Source organism: Manacus vitellinus, unplaced genomic scaffold, assembly GCF_001715985.3.
Source record: "Manacus vitellinus isolate BGI_N305 unplaced genomic scaffold, ASM171598v3 scaffold_30_pilon, whole genome shotgun sequence".
NCBI classification, from domain to species: domain Eukaryota; kingdom Metazoa; phylum Chordata; class Aves; order Passeriformes; family Pipridae; genus Manacus; species Manacus vitellinus.
In genome coordinates, this window is record NW_021940291.1 from 5,294,129 (window position 1) to 5,313,774 (window position 19,646).

The 19,646-nt window shown below is 43.0% G+C and overlaps 1 protein-coding gene across 3 annotated transcripts in view; it reads right to left on the reverse strand.

The window, feature by feature from the left end:
- LMO1 (LIM domain only 1) overlaps positions 1-10,972 on the reverse strand; it is a 65,293-nt gene extending 54,321 nt beyond the window's left edge. For 2 of the 3 annotated variants that reach the window (XM_018076115.3, XM_008929521.4), the window contains exon 1: positions 10,646-10,972. In XM_018076115.3, the coding sequence (XP_017931604.1) occupies positions 10,646-10,670 (25 nt within the window). In that variant the 5' untranslated portion in view covers positions 10,671-10,972. The remainder of the gene's footprint in view (positions 1-10,645) is intronic. The other variant, XM_018076116.3, reaches the window with a different exon arrangement.
- Between the last annotated feature and the right edge of the window lie 8,674 nt (positions 10,973-19,646).

Below are 19,646 nucleotides of genomic sequence, written 5' to 3' on the forward strand. Positions count from 1 at the left end.
CAATAGATAAAACCAGTGGTTCTCTCAAGTGTGATGGAAACCTGAAGTGGTCAAGAGCCAGCTCCACCCAAAAACTCCTTCTGATCTCTTCAGAATTTAATTGGCATTCTCTTTAGCACACACACATAAGGCAGATTAAAGAAAAACCCAAACAGTGTGAAGGGTGGAAGCACCATTACACAGTATTAAAATGTCAGAGATTTGAGTTCTGTGTTGGTTTAGTCATGAGTTACCAACAACCACTGATGGCAGACATAAAGCTTCCCTTAAATTATTAAGCATAAAACAGCAGACTGTAATATTTTGCTAAACCAAAGTACAGACACAGACAAAGATGTCATTTCAATATTTGAAACCAGCAAGTTTAATTTAAAATAAGAGCAAACCAATAAGCTCAGAAAATAGCAATGTGTGAGAGGAAAATTACACTGCTAGAGAAAAAAGTGGAAGGACTTAAGAAATTTATAAAAGTAATCTCCAAGTGGAAATTAGAAATCAACCCCTAGAAACAGAATAACACAAAAGAAATATTACTGTCCACTTTCTAAATCAATATAACACTGCTACACGACAGAATTACCATGGTAACTCAAGTAAAAAGAATAAAGCAATTCTTATTATTTCAAAATAAAATCACAGCCTGAAGCCCAGCTTTTATTACAACTGCTGATAGATCGCTGGCTTGTATTTATCTGAAATATTGCTTTTCAATCAGCTATTTTATGAATGTACAAATTTCACTGAGCAGCCCACTTAGACCGAATGCTTAAACCCCCCCAAAAAACTAGTCAATGAATTGATTACACGTACGCGTACTTTTTTTTAAAGGGAGCCTTTTTTTTTTTTTTCCTCTATCCAAATTAAAAAGAGATAGGGAAATGAGTGAGAGTAAGTTAAAACCTTGTTTAGTCTGACCTTTCTAGATTCCGGCTTAGATTCCCCGGAAAAATACAAAAACAGTAATAAGAAAGAACAAAGAGGAATACCAGTGTACCCAAAATACTGCACAGCCCCTGTGCAAGGACAGGGAATGCGTGTGCATCAGGGGGGTGTGCACAAACATAAGAAGAGACACATCTGTTCCCTTCTGATCAAAGGAAAATAGAAAACACTGTCTAAACACAAAGTTACTCAAGGACGTTTTGACTTGCCCTGCTGGGTACTTCAGACTTTTAAAACGTTGTTTGTACAGCTTGGAAAGCGCATCAAGCACAGGATACTTGTCTGTGTTTCAACTGCGCTGAAGGCAGAGCTCAGTCAGGTTTCCCCACGCCTCCACTGCTGGTGCCACCTTTTAAACACATTAGTGCAAGGAGAAAACCAGCAGGTCACCTTCTGCTCTCCTCCCCTAGATGTTCAAAGGAGCATCGATCGGGACCTGAAAGCAACAGTCGTCTTAAAAATAATATGCTCCTCCTCTGCCCCTGCCCCTCCTGCCCCTGGCCAAAGCAAACACGCCTGGACCAGCTCAAAACCCAGACTAGATATGGAGCAGAGCTCCACTGGCCTTGGAGAAAATGCATGGACAACCAACACAACTGCTGGTTAAAAAGTTAAGGCACCATCTACCAAAAAAAGGGTCACTAAGGAAGTGCCTGTAGACCGTCCGGATGTTTTACAGCACAGTCTAACCTAATTTTTTTCTGTTGCACCCATGAAATGGCAGAAGGGAATGAGACTGACACAATCACAGCAGGAATTGGAGGGGAACGTGACCAATGCTCATAATTATGGCAGGAAGATAGGTTAGTGAAGGCTTTTCTTCAAGTGTGCAATTGCTTGGACTGAACCTCAGGGGTAAAAAAAAAATAAAAATGAAAAAGTTAAAATTGCCTGTTGAGAGGGGATCAACATAACTGCTCCTAAAACAGTCAAGGAGACCAACTGTTTCAACATCACTCTGTCCTTCCCAGGAGATCCAGAAGTTATTTCTCTCTTCTTCTGCAGAGGTCTGACCTCGTAACCCAGCATGGACAGCAGGCAAGGTGGGACCCACGCCCAGCACTGTGCCACAGCAACAGATGGCACTGCAGATCCCACCCTCCTCTTTTGCTGGGCAAGGCAGCAATGCCTATGCAAAGAGAAAGCAGAGATGAACAAACCTGGGACAACTAAAACACAAAAGTCCACTTCTGACTCATGGGGGTCAGGCACATCTCCCCAGATATCCAGGGCTTAGTTCCAGGGAATGCTCACTTGGGGTGCACAAATTCCTTAATACTGGCAAAATGCTTTCAGGATTAAAACCAGCAGTGATATGCCAAGTATCATAGCTGGAAGTAAAGACAAATGCTGCAACAAGAGCAATAAACCACCTGCCAGCTGTCTTTTATATTAAAATATTTCAATGTTCTTAGAGCCGCTTAATTTCCCATCTTGCTCGAAGTCCAAAGGAACTTTGTGGGTTGCTAGCTTCGCCATGCAGCAGTGACATTGCTCATTATTTTTAAAATGGATTTAGAAGCTGTGATCACACTCGGCTCAATCTAAAAGTATGCGCTGTCTATTAGTGTAATGTGGTCCTTTGCCGTCTACTGCAAATGGGTTTAAAAGCAGTGGTGGAAACAATGTGTGCTTAATCTGAACACGGACTGCAGAGAGGTCGCACACTCAAATATCCTGTTTTATGTGGTATCTGGTTGTATTTTAAAACACTCTTTTTAGAGACTTCAAGCCAGCTGAGGTCACAAACAATCATATACAGATTAGAAAAGGGAAGGGAGCTGGGGGCAGCCAAGGGGAGGCTGGTCCGGCACACTGAAATAGGACACTCTAAATATCACTTAGTATTTCTTTAAAAAAAACCTGGCTGAAGTAGTAAGCTTCAGAGAAACAATAAATGCAGAGGTGGTTAAAGACTTTTTATTCAAATAAAGTCTTGCCCCAGGAGATGGAAGTAGAATCTTGAAATATGGAGATAGGATTTTACATGTGCTAAAAGCATCACTGTGACACTTTTTGGAAAAAAAAAAGGGGGGGGGGGGGAAAAAACCTTCGTTGTTATACATGACAAAATAGCAACTAAATGTTTGCTTTGATCCCAGCGCGTAAAGGGTGAAGCTTTTAGGCAAGGAGCGGCAGGTGATCTCAGCTCTTCTGCAAGTCCTAATGCTCCTAAAAGCCACTCTTCCAGTTTCTGTAATTGGGCATCAGTAGTTAATGTAGTATTGACTGCATTACATGCTCCTGTGCATCCTCTCACTAATGCCAATTGCATCACCTTGTACATTTACCATATTGCTTAGCCAATAGCTGTTAAAAGCAATCCAAATCATGAATCATATAGGAAACTTTTAGCAAGACACGACATCCAAAGGAGACAATTTACAGTTGAGTTAATCTGGGTACATTAGCGAGACATGGATTCAGGAAGACAGACCAATTTATGTTACTTTAGTTTTACCCTTTATTGCTTTGTATAGGCAAATGAATGGAAGGGCATGGACTAAAAACAGATATAAAGGAGTCCTTTTCAAAACAGATCTCCATTCAGTGCAGACAGGTCAAAGGGTTTGAGACTGATGCTTATTTGGGCTTTCATAACCATAACAGGGTACTTACAGAAATCATTTTCCACAAAGGAGTATAAAGATAAATATATAATGGATTCTGAATAATGTTCAGCACCCACCCTCACTGCAAGTACATTAGGCGGAAACCAGGTTGTTCAAGGCATGGCCTACCCACGAGTCACCTGCCATGAAGAGTCCCAGGTAGGTCTGCTCACGAGCTCTTTCGGGGGGAACCCAAGGCAGGAGGTGTTCTGTAAAACACACCAAGGCTCACTGGCTCAAGCCAGTCCTCTGCTGGAGGACTACCATGTCACTTGTCAACATACAGAAAGCCCAGTCTTCTCCTACCTACTCGCCTTGAAGAGACTTCATCCTTTTGAAACACATACCCATTTCTCTGGAACAGAGGGAAAGCATACAAGCAATAAAGAGATATTGGTTAACCCACGTCAGCTGCAAGGTAGCGCCAACCGGGAAATAAATTAGTAGCAAGTTCCCTCTGAAAAAGTACATTTTACAGAACAATTTCACACTGGATGCTTGACCAAAAGATGCATAGCAAATCGACATAGCCCCTTTCTGCTTTTCTGATCAAGCTCAGCAGCACCAGTAAAATAGAGATGGGGAAAAAAGGACAGCTAGGAAGTGTGCTGTTGCCTCAGCTTTTATGGGTAGTGAGCAATTTGCAGCATTTGTGGAGGGGAAAGAAAAAAAATTAAAAAAAAAAAAAAAGAAAAAAGTGGTAAAGGAAATCTAGGGGAAATAGCAGCTCATGAGCCAAAAACTTTTTACAAAAGAAAAACTGAACTGCATCCTTAAATACTGGATTTCAAAATACTGGAAACTCTGATGTTCTAAGCTTAGTTTTAAAAAAGATCATGCTTCCCTTCTGAAAAGCTTCCAGAAGTCCCCTCGAAAGAGTTGCACATGCAGGGAAAATGCCAAAACAAAGCATTTTCACTAGCTGATCAATTTAAACAGCTGTGGTAAAGCTGCAGCCACTGGCACCATCATTAACAATTTAAAGCATGGCTGCTTTTGTCTTCCTTCCCAGTTACATTCTCATTATGCCTTTTTATTTATTAGAAACACAGCCCTCCAGAATACATTTCTATATCTCAGATCCATAATAAACCAAGTAGGAACATCCCTGGCTTCTACTCAAATGGATGTTTACATTGGCGAGAGGGTTAATTGTTTAATTCTGGTCCAAGTTCTCTGCAGTTCAGTCATGAATATGCAACAATCATCCACTTTTTTTTTTTTTTTAAGACAAACTAGAACTGTTGATATAAATAGTTTAAAAAGAAGGCAAATAGTACTTTCCCTGCCCAGATCACCCTTTCAGAGTTTGATTAGCACGCAAGGAGCTCTGAACGTTGGCGTAAAGAATTCAAAAACATTCAATGCAATTTAAAAAAAACCCTCTAAATTTGGACAAGAGCATCCATTATCTCCTTTGATACACAGTGTGAGTAGAAAGTAGTTTGCAAGAACATTCACCGGAGAGCTGAGAATCTGTCCGCACAGATAGCACCCCACATCGCGCTTGAAAACTTGGGCTTGGGAGCCATCCCATTGGAAGGCAGGGAAAACACACACTCACACACTGAGAACTGAAAAACAGTAGCTGTGGTGAATTGTTCTCAGACCATCTATAGGTTTAATTATGTTAATCTAATAGTGAACAACTTTCATTTTTAAACGCCCTTCCCTCCACCCCCAAGTCTTCAATGAATAGGAGCGACATTCACTGAATAAATCATCCCCTGGCAACAGTTACGCACATTACTGGAGTTGGGGGCAGTGATTTCTGTACGGTTTAAACCGACGTCTGTGTTCCAAATTATGACAATTCTGTCCAATTTTTAAAAGATGTAGACCCATTAGAGTTTTATAGTTCAGCATTTAGCAGCATCTGCAGTGCCTTTTTTATTATTCTACTGCAACACTTAATGCTTGATGCCATTATTCTGATTTTGAATTGATTTCAAGTAAAATATCTTATTTGCCATAAACTTTCATATTCTTTACCTAAGTAGGACTCCTCACAGATGCAATCAGTCATAATACTAAAAGAACAGTTTGCCTTTAGCAGAAATGTAATAGTTCATGCTAATGACAGTGAAGCAAAACTTTGAGCAGCAAGCACATTTCCAAAGAGAATAAAACCATCTCTAAGCACAACGCCTGAAAACCTTAAGAAAGCCTCCAAATGAAATCAATTAATCCTCCAACCATGATAAATTTCTTAACCATTTAAGAAACGTATTTCAGACTCTGCTGTGACCCTTTATCACCAGACCTAATGGATTACTTTATTAATAATGCACTGCTCTTAAAAGGAATTTTTCTGAAGATTCTACCATAAGAGAGCATTTTTGGAATGGCTATGACAAACAGGCTGACATGTTCACGTTGTATCTATTAAAGATAATAAAATTTAACACTAACTCCGAAGAAGACAAATTATGTTCTGCTGCCAGGGTATCAAGTATACTTTCTACTGTATTAAACCAAAATTAGAGCAAACTAATTTCCAAGGACAAGCTTCTTCTTTTGCCCTATTACCAAGCTGAAAAAGGTCCCTACACTGTTTTAATGCTTGTTATGTCAACCAGACAATTATCATGTGTCAACAGCATCTGGGAATGAAGTATGATGACACCCTATACAGATGCCAGCCCAGATCTTTCAGCTATCTAGTCCTGAACAAACACTAGGAAGTATTTGATTGCCCAGCAGGAATACTTCTATACAAAGCAGTTTGCTACTCGTAGACCTGCTAACTCCTTTCACTCTTCTGCCCATAGGATGAGATTTTATTAAACGGATCTCTAGGTTATCAGTGCTCCAACTGCAGTACCCTGCATTTCTTGGAAAGGTATAGGCAATTACTTTACTATCCTGTGGTTCCATCACGCTTTGTGGTATTTGCCGCTCCAGGGGCAGAGAGCACCTCTAGGAAGATTACCTTATCTCCACATTTAGTCAGCTTTGGAGAAACAGTCCAAATTTTTTTTGGTCTTTTCTGGCCAGATCGAGATTCGTGGTTTATTCTGCTGCCAAATGTGCTCCGGTTTTATTCAGATTACTGCTTTGACAACTTTGACAACTTCCTATCTCCTCTTCATGAATATATTAATCCACTCCTGTATATTTGAGTCACAAAAGAACATTGTGTCATGAACTAAAGCCAGACCAAACCTCCAAAACTGCACTAAGACCACGTGCATCAAAATCAAGCCCTCAAAAATCCAACGGATAACCCAGCTAAGTAGGCAAAAATAAGGTCTTTGGTGACCTTTATCAATCATTCTTTGAATAAGCTGATGTCTGGGAAGATGTATAGTCATTCTTTATACATGGTAAGCTAAACAGCAGTGGACCATGGAGAAGGTCTGAGGTAGAGGGGAAAAGGAGATACAAAGAAAAAAAAAAAGAGATAGCTTCAGGGATATTAGGTAAAAGAAAAATTAAATTCCATGTCATGTGCAGAAAAGCCACCCTGCCATTTCCCCTTTTCTGTCTCTGCGTGATTCCTCAATAGGTATACCTGAAAAAGGTACACTAAAAGAAACAAAAGATCCCAGCAGCACGTAGAACAGCTCTTGTTCCTACATGGCACAATTTGTACGTGCCTTATTTTTGTGTGTATAATGATTTTTACTGACAGAAAAGGATTGCTTGGACCTGTGTTGCTGGAGACAGATCTCTCTCCATATCCATCTACCTATCTGTAGGTACTTCCATGTGGCAGCTGGCATACTCATTTGAGAAGCCAACCCACAGCTCTGCTGTCCTGGCTAGGGCACTGTGGCAGCATTCCTGTGACTGCCATTATACAATCAATTTCACTGCTTTTCTGATTCCAAATGCTGCTTTTTTTTTTCCTTCTGTGCGGGGTAAGATGGGCTCTTACACAACAGGGAACCCAACTGCTCCTACTAATCCAGTTTCAAATTACCTAATATTCATTGCCCTAAATACCTCCCATCAACCTAAGACCCATTCTCTAACCTCAATGCACACAACCAACGAGTATCTGTATTTTTCTTTTCATTTTTAAAGAAACTATGATTTTTTTTTTAAATAAAACCCAAGGTTTGCATACAGGTACATGTTTAATGGAGTGCTCTGATATATTATTTGCTTGGCCTACTCTTGGGATCTATTTAAACAGAGTTCTGCTGGAAAACACAAAGGATCCCTGATTTGGGGTGCTACTGTCTATGCAAACAGCAGGATGAACACACAGCTGATCAGAGCTTTTACAAGTGCACACACACTCCACAATTTGGTTGAAGGATACTCTGTCTAGTTAACACAGCACAAGTTAGCTGAAAGGAAACTTTCACCCCCACCACACATAACAAAGAGCCATGATTTCTATTAGTGCATTTCATACCATACATGCTGATTACCAGGCTGTGCTTCATTGTTAGCAGAGATTACAGCTGGGATAAGCTGCAGCTTTTTCCTAATTGCTATTATGATGACTGAATTTTTGTTTTGTGTCAAGCATTATTCACACATTATACTCCAAAATTTGATCCCTCTATGATGCATTATTGATTCCATGCAGGCAATCACACTGCCGCCAATGTGAAGAATTAATTTGGGCTATTCTAGTTGATTTGCATTGCTCCATCATAGCAGAACATAGTTCTGTGGGGAAGCACAAATTGAAAAGGAAGATTTAACAAAATATGGGAAATGCTGCTGCCCTTTAAAAGAGATGAGTCCTAACAAGGAGAAAAAAGTCCCCCCCAAAAACCGCTAACCCAGCACAACACGTGTGGTCCAGAAAGAAATAAGGTCAGTCAGCCAAATTCATCTTAGTCAGAGGAAGGTTACAAGAGTAGCCTTATGCCTCTAATAAAGTAAACTAGCTTGCTTCAACTTATATTGCCAAAGAAAACAACTGAACACCTCTGAGAGTGACACTGCTTCAAAGCCTTTGAAACCCCGTTAGCTTCATTTGTTTTCCCAGCATAAGCAATACTCAACCACTTAGTGGGTCTTTTATCCACAGTCCAGTCAACTGCAAAGCTGATCTAGAAGATGTGTAACAGATGCTCCACATCTACTTCCCCTTTTTTAAAGCTCTACTGTGTTAACAAAGGAACTTATGAGATTTTAACAAAAATAAAGCCAGTGATTTATTTTTTTTCCCCCCAAATAAGATTATTTCCCAGTTTTGGGATGCCAACTTAATTAGAGTGGAATAAATTCAGAAGGGTAAGACAACTCATACACGGACTTTGATCTAACACTGGTCAACTCTCAGTCAAAATTCAATTGAATCTGCATAAAAGTGGGCACTGATAATGATGTATTCTGTTTGATCTCATATTTTAAAAGTGTAAAATCTTAGTGAAAAGTCCATATTTTGTCATTGTGCCAAATGCTTCAAATCAGAATGAAACAAAACCTCATATCCCATCCAAGAAACTAGATTCAAATTCTATGTGCATGAATACACTAGATTGATAATTTTATAAATCACATTTTTAATGACACAAAACCCTCAAAACGCTAGGTCTAAAATATCAGGTAGTATTCCCCTCTCACCCTTTTTTGGGAAGCAAGGAGAGGAGCAAAGAGAAGAGAAACTTTTGGTCTTTCAGTAGTCAAGCCTTCTTTCCAAATTATTCTCCAGGACAGCACTAATTCAGTTCAGATATGGGTTGTGAATAAAAATCATATCGGTCCAACTTATTAGCTTTGGGCAGCTTTCAGTACTAGTCACAAAACACGATTAGCACCACCCTGACACAGGAAAGTAAGTGACTCTGAATTACAAGTTATTTTTCTCATAAATATTTTAGAAAGCAATACACATATTCAAGTAAAATCAATGCTACTGCCAAAATGCTCAACCTCCAATTTCTCCAAGCTCTTTTGCTCCCTGTGAAAAGCTGTCTCCTGTCTACAGTCTTACAAATATTCAGTAATTTCTTCTACTTTCAAATGACAACTGCCTACAACTCTTTTTTTAACACTTAAAGAAAGTTCGGAAATAAATTTTAAAAGAATCCGCCACACAGCACACTTCATCTGTTTATAAAGGTGAAATGAAATTATGAGATAAAAGTTACAAACGTGCGGCAAAAGTTCAGATGCAGTTCCCACTTTCTGTACTCAAAGTTCTGCCAAGGTCTTTGGCTAGAGGTAGCATCCTCGATGGAAGCCCATGTGGATGGCTGTAGAAGCGTTCTGCTCTGCCCCAGTTTTAATCTTTGCTTTCAGTGTACAGACTATGAAGGAAGACCTAAGCCACAAAGCAGCCTTAGAAAAAACCTCATTAAAAAGTTGTGATTAGACTTACCACATTCATCCCAGAAACTACTGGAGTCTGAGCAGTTAAGTTGCACACCCTCATAAGTAATGTGTAAAAGATGGCATGGGGTCATTCAAGCTACTAACTAATACTGTCTGTTATCCTTTACATCAGTTTGTACCCTTTAAGCATCCTTGAAAAGGACTAGTCAGCCTTAAAAAAATAAGTATATGCGAAGTCCTAAAATAAGTCAAGCTCTCCTTCAGCTTCATTCATGAAATTACCTCCCAAATGAACCTACACTTCTGCCATTAAGAGAAGAGAGTAAATTCTTAGAATAAACCAATGCTTTTTTTTTTTTGCCAGAGCAGCTTATTAGCTTATTGTCATAATGTTTATAGCTATGAAGAAAAGCTGTGAGAAATAGATATTGAAGGCGCACATTAAAGAGACCCAAATGACATGCAATGAAAAGGAAAGAAAATCTCAAAATTAGATTTACAATAAAAGCTGTTAAAATAAACAGGCTAAAATGGATATATTACAGGAACTTGCATAAAGAAAAATCAAAATAGATATTAAAAAAAAATAATCAAGCTATTTCTGCTATGTCCTTCAGCAAACAGAGCCTGGGGTAAACCCTTCTTGACTGGTTTGATCATGTCAGAGAAGAGATGAAAAAAAAATAAAAAGCAAGCATGCTTTTACCTACACAAGAGAAAAACATCAGAAGCTGAAAGCAGAGCACTCTGATATGCACAGCGCACATCTGTTTCAAAACTATTTATTTCTACATTAGCAGCACACGGAAGACACCAAGCACAGGCTTACACAATCTCAGCCCACCTACCGTCCTCCTTGTCCAGCACCATCATCTCCGCAATCAAGAAAAGTCCGGGGACAGATGCTCCTTCTCCAGCAGCCTCCGCTCAGGGGAGAGGAGAACAAGTCTCTGGGAACACAAATGAGCTACGGTACAGCTGATCGTCCTTTAGCAGCAAGTGAGCTCTAATTACCCAGTTGTCCAGCTTTTAACCTAGATTGCACTCAGTTAGAATTACACTCAGAAATAAAGCACTTTGCAGATACAAAAGCAGCCTCACCTACTTTTGTGCCTCAGAATTGCAAGGAACTAAAACTGCAATTTAGAAAGAAGGGGGATCAGAGCTGTTTCTTTGGTTCTCACCTTCTAAATGGCTCAATTTACGCAGTATAATCTATTTTAATGTAATTGCCTTTGATAGCTCATAACCCTGGCTGTTGCAACTACACAGCTTTCAGCCTTATAAAGTGTTTTCCCTTTGGATTTAAGCAGAATCTAAATCTAAAATTATATTCGGAGACGGCAGAATACCTAAGCCTGACTACTGCTGCCTCTGCCTCTCGATTGGTGAGCCTTGCACACTTGCTATGAATAAATGCACGCGTTTCCCAGGGCCCCCTCTCGTCCTCCTGCCAGGGTTTCCTGGCAGAGCGCGGCTTCCCGGCTCAGCAGCACCACCTGCAGCCCGCCCGGCCCCCGCCCAGGTGCCGCGGGTCGGGGGGACCCGCACCCCCGCGCACCGCCCGCCTCTCACCCCGCGCCGCGCTTTGTCCCCGGGACTGCCTGAGTCCAGAGCACGGCCACACTCCAGATTTGCTCCCCTAAGAGCGCGGATTTTGTCTGAAACCCAGCCAGTACCTCTGGCAGGTCAGAGGCTCAGAACTCTCCGCAGCTGATGCCGGCGACCCGACCCGGGCTGCATTACACCAGCCCTGCTGCTCTCCCAGCTAGATTTCACGCATCTCTGGTGACCTAAAACTTGATACTAATTTTCTGCACAAACATTTTGGGTTTGTTTTCACATGTAGGTATTAGTTTCAGGGAATACTCCAGAGAATACAGTTCCATTTTCACTAGGTCGATATTAAAATGAATTTACCTAATCAAATGTGGTACAAACCCTTTCAGGTTTGCTCCACTTTTCGGAAATGCCATCATGGCCCAAATATAAAGTGACAAGTTGGGGGCCCATGTCTTTTATCCTTTCTCTCGAAACTCTCAATCCTTTTTCAGACAAGTCATCTGTTGTCTCCGATGGCTCTCGTAAGGATTGCGGGATCAGACGCTTCACTACGAGATCGACAGCACCATTTCACTCATCATGGTCTTTTAATCTGAGAAAACATTTGATTTCTGCTTTAATGATACTTCTTCCTCCCCTTTACAACTGATACACTGGTACTCTAAAGAGCATGAGAGCGGGCTCAAGTTATATATCCTTAATACCGATTTTTAATTAGATTCCTTATCCCCAGCTGAAGTGGCTTTTCCTTCCCCCTTCATTCACAATACTTAATCCTAACAGTCCTTGAGAATATTTGATGTTAAATGTAACGTTTTACATTGAACTGTTTTCATCTAGTGCTTCCAACAACTCCTGTTTCCTAGTGATACTTGTTTGTAAGTGTTGAATATGTATTTTAGAGTAAGAGTGCAACCACCATAAATAATCACTTTCTTTTAGGAAGTGTCACAAGCTAAAAAGGAGGAGGATTTTATCGCAAAGATTAAAGTCTAATAGTTAAAAGCATCCATGCAAAAACTAACAAAAACGCAGACTTTTCTGGATTTGAGGTAGTTTAATACTTTCAATATACTATTGGTCTCCGCTAGAAAATGGTGAACTCCAAAAATGTTCCACACGTGTGTTTCTGTACTTTTCCACCCTATCACCTTCAAAAGGGACAAACTTACCCCAAAATATATGGCACATTTTAACTTACACTATTTGGTAACTACAAGAAAGGCAAAGTTTTGATGAAAATGAAGTTAGCCATTGTCTGTCGCAGGTGACTTCCGTGGCAGAGCAAACCAGCAGACATAACGCACTCAGGAAAAAATACGTGGTACCGGATCAATGTACATTTTATTCCTTTACTGCTCCATCATGTCATAGAGGCTGGATTACTCCCTTAGCAAACAGATTTTTTTTTTTAAACACTTTATCTGCTTACTCATTTCACACACCAACAATTAAAAAAAAGTTTTCTAACCCCCACCACATTTGTACAGAAATTAAAGTCAACTACAATTAACACAATCTGTTGGAATTAATCATGATACCTGATGTCAGTTTACTTTTTTAAGCAGAAATCTGGTCTTTGCAATCAAAACATTTATGTGTTTGAGAAATATCTTAACTCTCATTATCTTGAAATTTATAAATGCACTGCACGGTGTGTAGGTTGGCTTGCCCACAGCAAATTCTGCATTGATTTACGCAGTGGAACTGACTAAAAGGCAAGCCTTGAAGTTTTTCACTCTCAACCTTTCTCTCCTCCACCCCTCTCGGTTCCTAACATTTGTTTTGGGAAGATATCTGCCGAAGTTCCACTGTAAACCAGTATTTTCTAATATCAAGTCATGTTGCATCAGTCAAGTTATATTATGTCACCTCAAACACACAAAATGCTGTTACCTCCCTGACATAACTCGACGCAATGCCACAACACATCAAGTCAGAAACATTATTATTGTTGTTGTTATTTTTTTCAGTGTGCCCCTTCATCCTCAACGATATTTGTAAAAACCGCGGAAAAGTATTATTGTGCCTCTACTACCTCTCGGCACCACGGAGCGTGCTGGCCAAGGAAGCTTTTCACTCACAAAGCCGTGTAGCAGTTATTGGACTGCAAGGGCGAGATGCTGGTGTCACACTGGGACTGGCACACACCCCTAAGGCAGCGCCACAGCCCTGGCATGGAGCTGAAAGAAGGGGCAGCTCTCTCTGAGGCCGTGGACCAGCTTGCCAAGTAGCCTTCAGGGATGCAAAAGCAAGGGGCAGATTGCCACCTCTACCTACAAGGCAGCAAGTGTCCTCCCTGTGATGCACCAGGACCTCTGGGAGAGGTAATCCTGAAATCCTGTCTTCTCCACACAGTAATAACTATGAATATGCCCACTGCTGCCAGAGACCTCAAAAGAAGAACACCCCTCAAAGAAAAACCCTACATGGCGAGGCCTCTTAAATCAAGGGGAGAATTGGATACTAGCCACAACGCCAGGATTTTTAGATGGTAGAAATCAGACCGGCCTCTGGGAAAAAAGGGTAAAAAAAAACAAAAAGAAAAAAAGGAGCCATTTATGGGAGTAAAACAGACCCATTTTTATTAACAAGCTCATTGAAGCTTGATTTCAAAAGGTATTGGTTTAGTTAGCAAAAGCTTCCATTTTAGTCCATTTGTAACCTACGCAGGTCCAGCATCCCCTTTTAACATTCACAGATGAGCGGGCAAGTGGAGTCCATTTGAATCAGGCAGAAAGAAATGTACAAAGGTAAAATAACCTCTTCATAAAAAAAGTTTCTTCTTTCAGGCTCACGTCCTGCCCCTGTTTCTCCAGTGCACCTTTCAAAGTGAGCATAATTTCTCCTGGAGCATAACTACTCCATCAACAGCACAGGAGATTCCTAGGCATTACTGCACCTTGTTGCCCTGATCTCCACATCCCTCTCATCAGGGGTTTGTTTCCTACTTTACTCCTTTTTAAGTGCACCCCGCCCTAATTTCCTGTGTACCTCTACAATCGCCACCATTATTCCCTTTTATACAGCCGCTCATGAAATCTCCTGGAAGGAGGCTGTTGAGAACTGTCTGGATAATCAACGGTTCTAGTTTCATTTCCTTACACCACCATCACTCTGGCCCCGAGCTCCTTGTGTTTAATGAGTATGTCTGCGACACTTGAAAGAGCCCAAATACCCCCATTATGAAACCCTCTTCAGATCTCAGTTTTTCCTCTCGGCTCACCTGTGCCTCTCGCCTCTGCGATGGAGGCAGCATCCTGCTGTTAGCCCGTCAATCACACTGAAACAGACACAGGTTGGCAGGCACCCCATGACAGAGAGTCACCGGGATGAAGACATCATCCAGTTATTATTATTAAGGGGTATTAATAGAGATGTTAAGAGCCCTTCCTCCCTTTTCCTCCAACAGTCGAGCAAAATTCAGGGGACTCTTGCAATGCAGGTCATCCCCAAAAGTGAGGTCGGAGAGAAACACAAACCTTGTTCCAAATACTAGTAAGAAATTATCCTTGCTTAATTCCTCAGTCATTACTTAACCCTCTTGCCTTAGTGCACAGGGGGTGAGGAATGAGAAAAGTCTTTCTACTGTTATCTCTCGCTGACCAGTTAGATAAGTTCATTCCCTCTTCTCCAACACACGCGCTTTCGACTGGAGCATTATAAACCCCATTAATAACACTACATCAGTTTACTTCAGAGGGCTTCAAGAAATCGGAGGGGGGGGGGAAAAAAAGACGCTGGGAGAGGGATTCTCGGCCCAGAGGCATGTGACGAGCGTGCAGCGAGACTCCCTCCCCACGCACCTCTCTGGGGCAGTGAGCATTTAACCTTCTCGTTGTCAGCGCTCCGGCCCCCTCCCACACAGCCGATCGCCCAAGCCAGCCCGGCATTTCTCTTCGTGCCCCGTCCGACTCGGCGGTGTCGCGGCGGGCGGACTCTCACTGTTCTGAGGCAGAAACTCCAGATCAAAAGAAAAGGGGAGGGGGAAAGGAAAAGGTGGGGGGGGAGCGAAAAAAGCGAAGGAAAGAGGAAAGCATCTCCCACTTGTCTCTTCAGCCTGGCATCCACTTTTCCGAGTTAGAGCCCCCCGCCAGCCCGACACAGGGACGTTCCACGGCAATTTACACGAGCGCGCAGGGCCGCCCTGCCCGCAGCAGGAGCGCGGGGCGGCATTTCGGCACCGCGGCCTCGGGTGCCACCGGAGTTGGCCCGGCGGGGACACCCGCTGAGGCCACCGGCGCTGATGGCGGCCCGGTGACGGGGCCGCGGGTGTCAGGCACTGCCCCGCCTGGCCGCAGCCCGCACCGGGGCGGGCCAGCGCCGCCGTGTCCCCAGCGCGGTCACCGCCGCACCGCCCCGCCCGGCCTGCACACCGCGGGGAGCGACCCGGCGGCGCTCAGGAGGCGCCGTTCGGGCGTCCCCCGGACCCCTTTGTGAGCGGAGCGGTGCGGGACAGGCCGGGCAGCAGCGCCCTGCCGCGGCGCGGGGCAGCTCCCCCCGACCCCGCTCCTTCCTTCCTCCGCCCGGTCCGCCCGTCCCTCTCTCCCCGCCGTCCCCGCCGCCGGGGCGCCCGGAGGGACCGGCGAGCCCGCGCCCCGCTCCCACCTACCGTCCTCCTTGTCCAGCACCATTGTCCCGGGCGCCGAGGGCGGCCGCCGCCGCCGCCGCTCCGGCTCCTTGGGCGCTCCCCCTCCAGCCGCCGCCGCGCGGCCCCGGGGCGGGCGAGGCGCGCGGGCCGGGCACCCACCGGGGCGCTGCCGACGCGGGGGCAGCCCGGCGCTGCCCCGGGACGCGGTTTGGAGCGGCGCTGCGGCGGGGCTACGGCCGCGCTGGGCGCCGGAGAGCGGAGCCCGGGCTGCTGCACCAGCCGCCTCGCCCCCGGCCCCGCCGCTGCCAGCTCGAATGCCAGTTTAGGGATCAAAGAGAAGGGAAGGGGGGGGGGGGAGAAAAAAGGTAAGGGAGGACCAATATCGGGGGCTGCTCCCCCCTGCTCAGTCCTTCCCCAACCTGCGCTGTCAAAAATTGTCTTAATGTAATCGCGTGTGATCGCTCACAACCTCTCTCCCCTTTGCTGTTGCTACTGCAAGAGCTTTCCAGGCTTCTAAAGTGCTTTTCTCTTGATTTCACTCTAAATCTAAAATTATATTCAAAGGAAGGGGGGTGGGAGGGAGGAAAGATGTGAACCTATCACTGAAAGCAAAAGCACTTGCCGCCTGCCTCGCTCGCTCGCTCTCTCTCTCAATTTATGTGCTTTGCACTCTCTCCTGCTGCTGAATAAATGCACACATTTCCCAGGGACCCTCAGATTCCCCTGTTAATTAAATCAATTCATTATGCTCAGATCTGATTAGCAGCCCCTTCCCCCCCTCTTTGAATCAATTATTCAATACACAAACATAATTGCCTGTGCCAGAGGTGTCTAAGTATTAGCTTATTTAACTCCAAGGACACTAATTACCCCTAGGGCAAGGGAACTTTTCTCATTAATTCTGACAAAACACAAAAGCACAGTTAAAGTGTGTGTGTATATACGTGTGTGAGAGAGAAAATGGGGGAGCGTATAGACGAGGAAGGGAGGCATTACTCTAACACACGTGTTACTGTATAAATAAGCTCAATTTTCTTTCTACCTTTGTATTAAATTATTCCCCACATCTCGCCTTCGCTAAACTTACCCCATCTGCCTCTCTGTTTTTAAAGTAAGGAACAGATTGGCATTGCCGTGCTGTCACTTCTGGAGTGAAAGTGCTTGCAACCAAATCCAAAAAGAAAAAAAGTATATAGGACTGATGGGGAGCAAAGCAGAATTTGCAAATAGTTTACCAAAGCAGAAAACTCAGTGGCAGACAATCTTCTGTACTTTAAAGACCTGTGAAAGAAGTGGCCCTCTGAAGCAGAAGGTAAGATGATACATAATCCGGTATGTACTGGGAACAGTTCTGAATTGTTTACCATTTGAATTAATGTTAGTGCCCACTATTAATGTACTTGCTTCCTACGTTTACCATAATGGGCTTGATTTCCATTAGCTGAAGCTGGAAAGCTGAAAAGAGCTCAGGCAAGACTGATGCAAGCCGAGATCGACCATCATTGTAGTGTCTGAGACGCCTGACTTCTGGTTTGAGTGTTACCCAAATTTTACCTCTCTATGAACTTCCTTTAAATAAAAAAAAAGTGTAAGAAAAAAAGAAGTAGTAATTGATTCCCCCAAATTAGGTTTTTACTTTCTAAAGACCTCTATTGTTCATGCCCTCAATGTGCACAGAAGTATTGAAGATTTTCTTTTTGTTTCCTTAGGCAATGCATGAGCTGATCCATTAATCCATTTGGCTTTATATATCAGGAAACTAATATTAGCTCAGCTCATCTATTAGCTTTTATTTAGGTCCTCCCATGTTGCCTTTTTTTGGACTTTTGTTCAGGCTCGTTCCCCTTGAGGGGAGACAGACAATTTTTGATAGATTTCAGGGGAGAAAATACTGCACACCCTCTCATGGGAACTATCGCCTCCTCAGTTCCCCATCTTCACATTCACCCACGTCAAGATATCCATTAATAAACTTGCCTGTTTGGCAACTCTACCCACTCTCTTGAAGGTACACCTTGTACACATCACCTATAGCCAAGGGGGTGAAAAAACCCCACAAGCACTTCCTCTTCACCCCTACAATAAACGAAACAAACCCAGAGCTAAGACTGCTTGGCAACAAACTTCCTGAGCTACATTCATTCTTTGCAAGCATAAATATGACTGGGAACATAAAGTTGTGTTTCATTAGTGCAGTATGTTTTTCTGTGAGTACACACATATAAGGATAAAAATGCTTTCAGCTTTGTAACACAACAAACCCTGTTAATTCTCTGGTCTTTAATTTCCACTCTGTGGCTCATACTGCACCCACAGGAACTTGGTCCTTCTAACTCCATGAATCTCTTTTTTTTTTTTTTTTTTTCTTTTGAAAGAACACAGCAGCACTTGAAAAATACTGACCCTGGAGAACATCATGCATCAATTCATTTCTGAGTGTACTTTTGGTCCTTGAGCCCGTTCCTTTTTTCAGTGTGGCCAAGGAGACTTCTGGGTGCAAAGCCAGAATTTCAGGATCTTAATATGCAACTCCTGAGCCTTAATTCTGAGCTTGCCACAGGGATGATGAGGTTTCATTGAATCACAGACCTACTGAGTAGCAGGCGTTTGTCTGCATGCACTGGAGCTCAAGGTCACTCTTGGGATGTCAAGGATAGAATGGGAAGAAACTGAGGAAATGGATGTTGACTTTGGAGTCATTCTTAAGAAATGATATTCGCACTTGAGCTGAGAGAGATGTGGTCACAGGGGATGAAGAAGAAAGAAGTGGAGAGAAAAAGCAAGAGAGAATTTTGCACATATGTATGCGCATGAGAAAGCGTCACACAAGGGGAGAAAAATAATGATGCCAAAATCACCAAAATGTTCCATTCCCAAACACACACCCTGCAGCTTGAACAGTCTGCTGTAATCCTACAGGTACAGTTACGGAGATTTTTAAGTTTACAACTTTAATAAGGTGAAGAGACGAACCCCAGTATAAAAGGTCCCCACTTTAAATAAATGACTTTTTTAGTGTGGTGAAGCACTGTCCCACATGTGTTTCCATTGTATCTCTTCAGTGAGTAATTTCAGAGAAGCGAGAAAGTTTCAGTAATTTTTGAGCCTCCTTCACCCAGTAGATTAAAAGCCTCATATGAAGAATTTTACCACACTTATTTTTTAATACCTTGACACTAGAGAGGAATATCTATATTACTCCTTTAAAAAGTGCTTTATGTAGGTAACCAGCGCCACAACGAGTTACTGGGAAAACTTCTCACAGATCAGTGTCTGGGAATAAGCCTCAGTTCCCCAACCCTCCGTTCTCTGGAACAAAGCACTAAAACAACTCGCTGCTGGAGGAGGACCAGACAACACTGTTGCTGTGGTGCCAGTTTATCACTGATGTGCACTGTTACTCATTCAATTATGGTACCTTACACACATCTTGTCTAGGCAGGTCTGAGAAGTCATCAAGCTCAATACTGCAGAAACTACAGAAAAAAGAGAACAGCTGTGCTCTGCCTAGAAAAGTTTCTGGTCTAATACTAATTCCTGCTACTCCTGGTGCGTGAGGGAAAAGGCACACAGGAATAAACACACCTTTGTGCAGCAAGGCCTAGGGCTTGGACCTCTGTGTCTAACTTGAGGTTCTTGCTCACTAGCTGCTCTTACTTTTTTCCTCTTACTTGAGCACAAGCAAGAGAAAATGG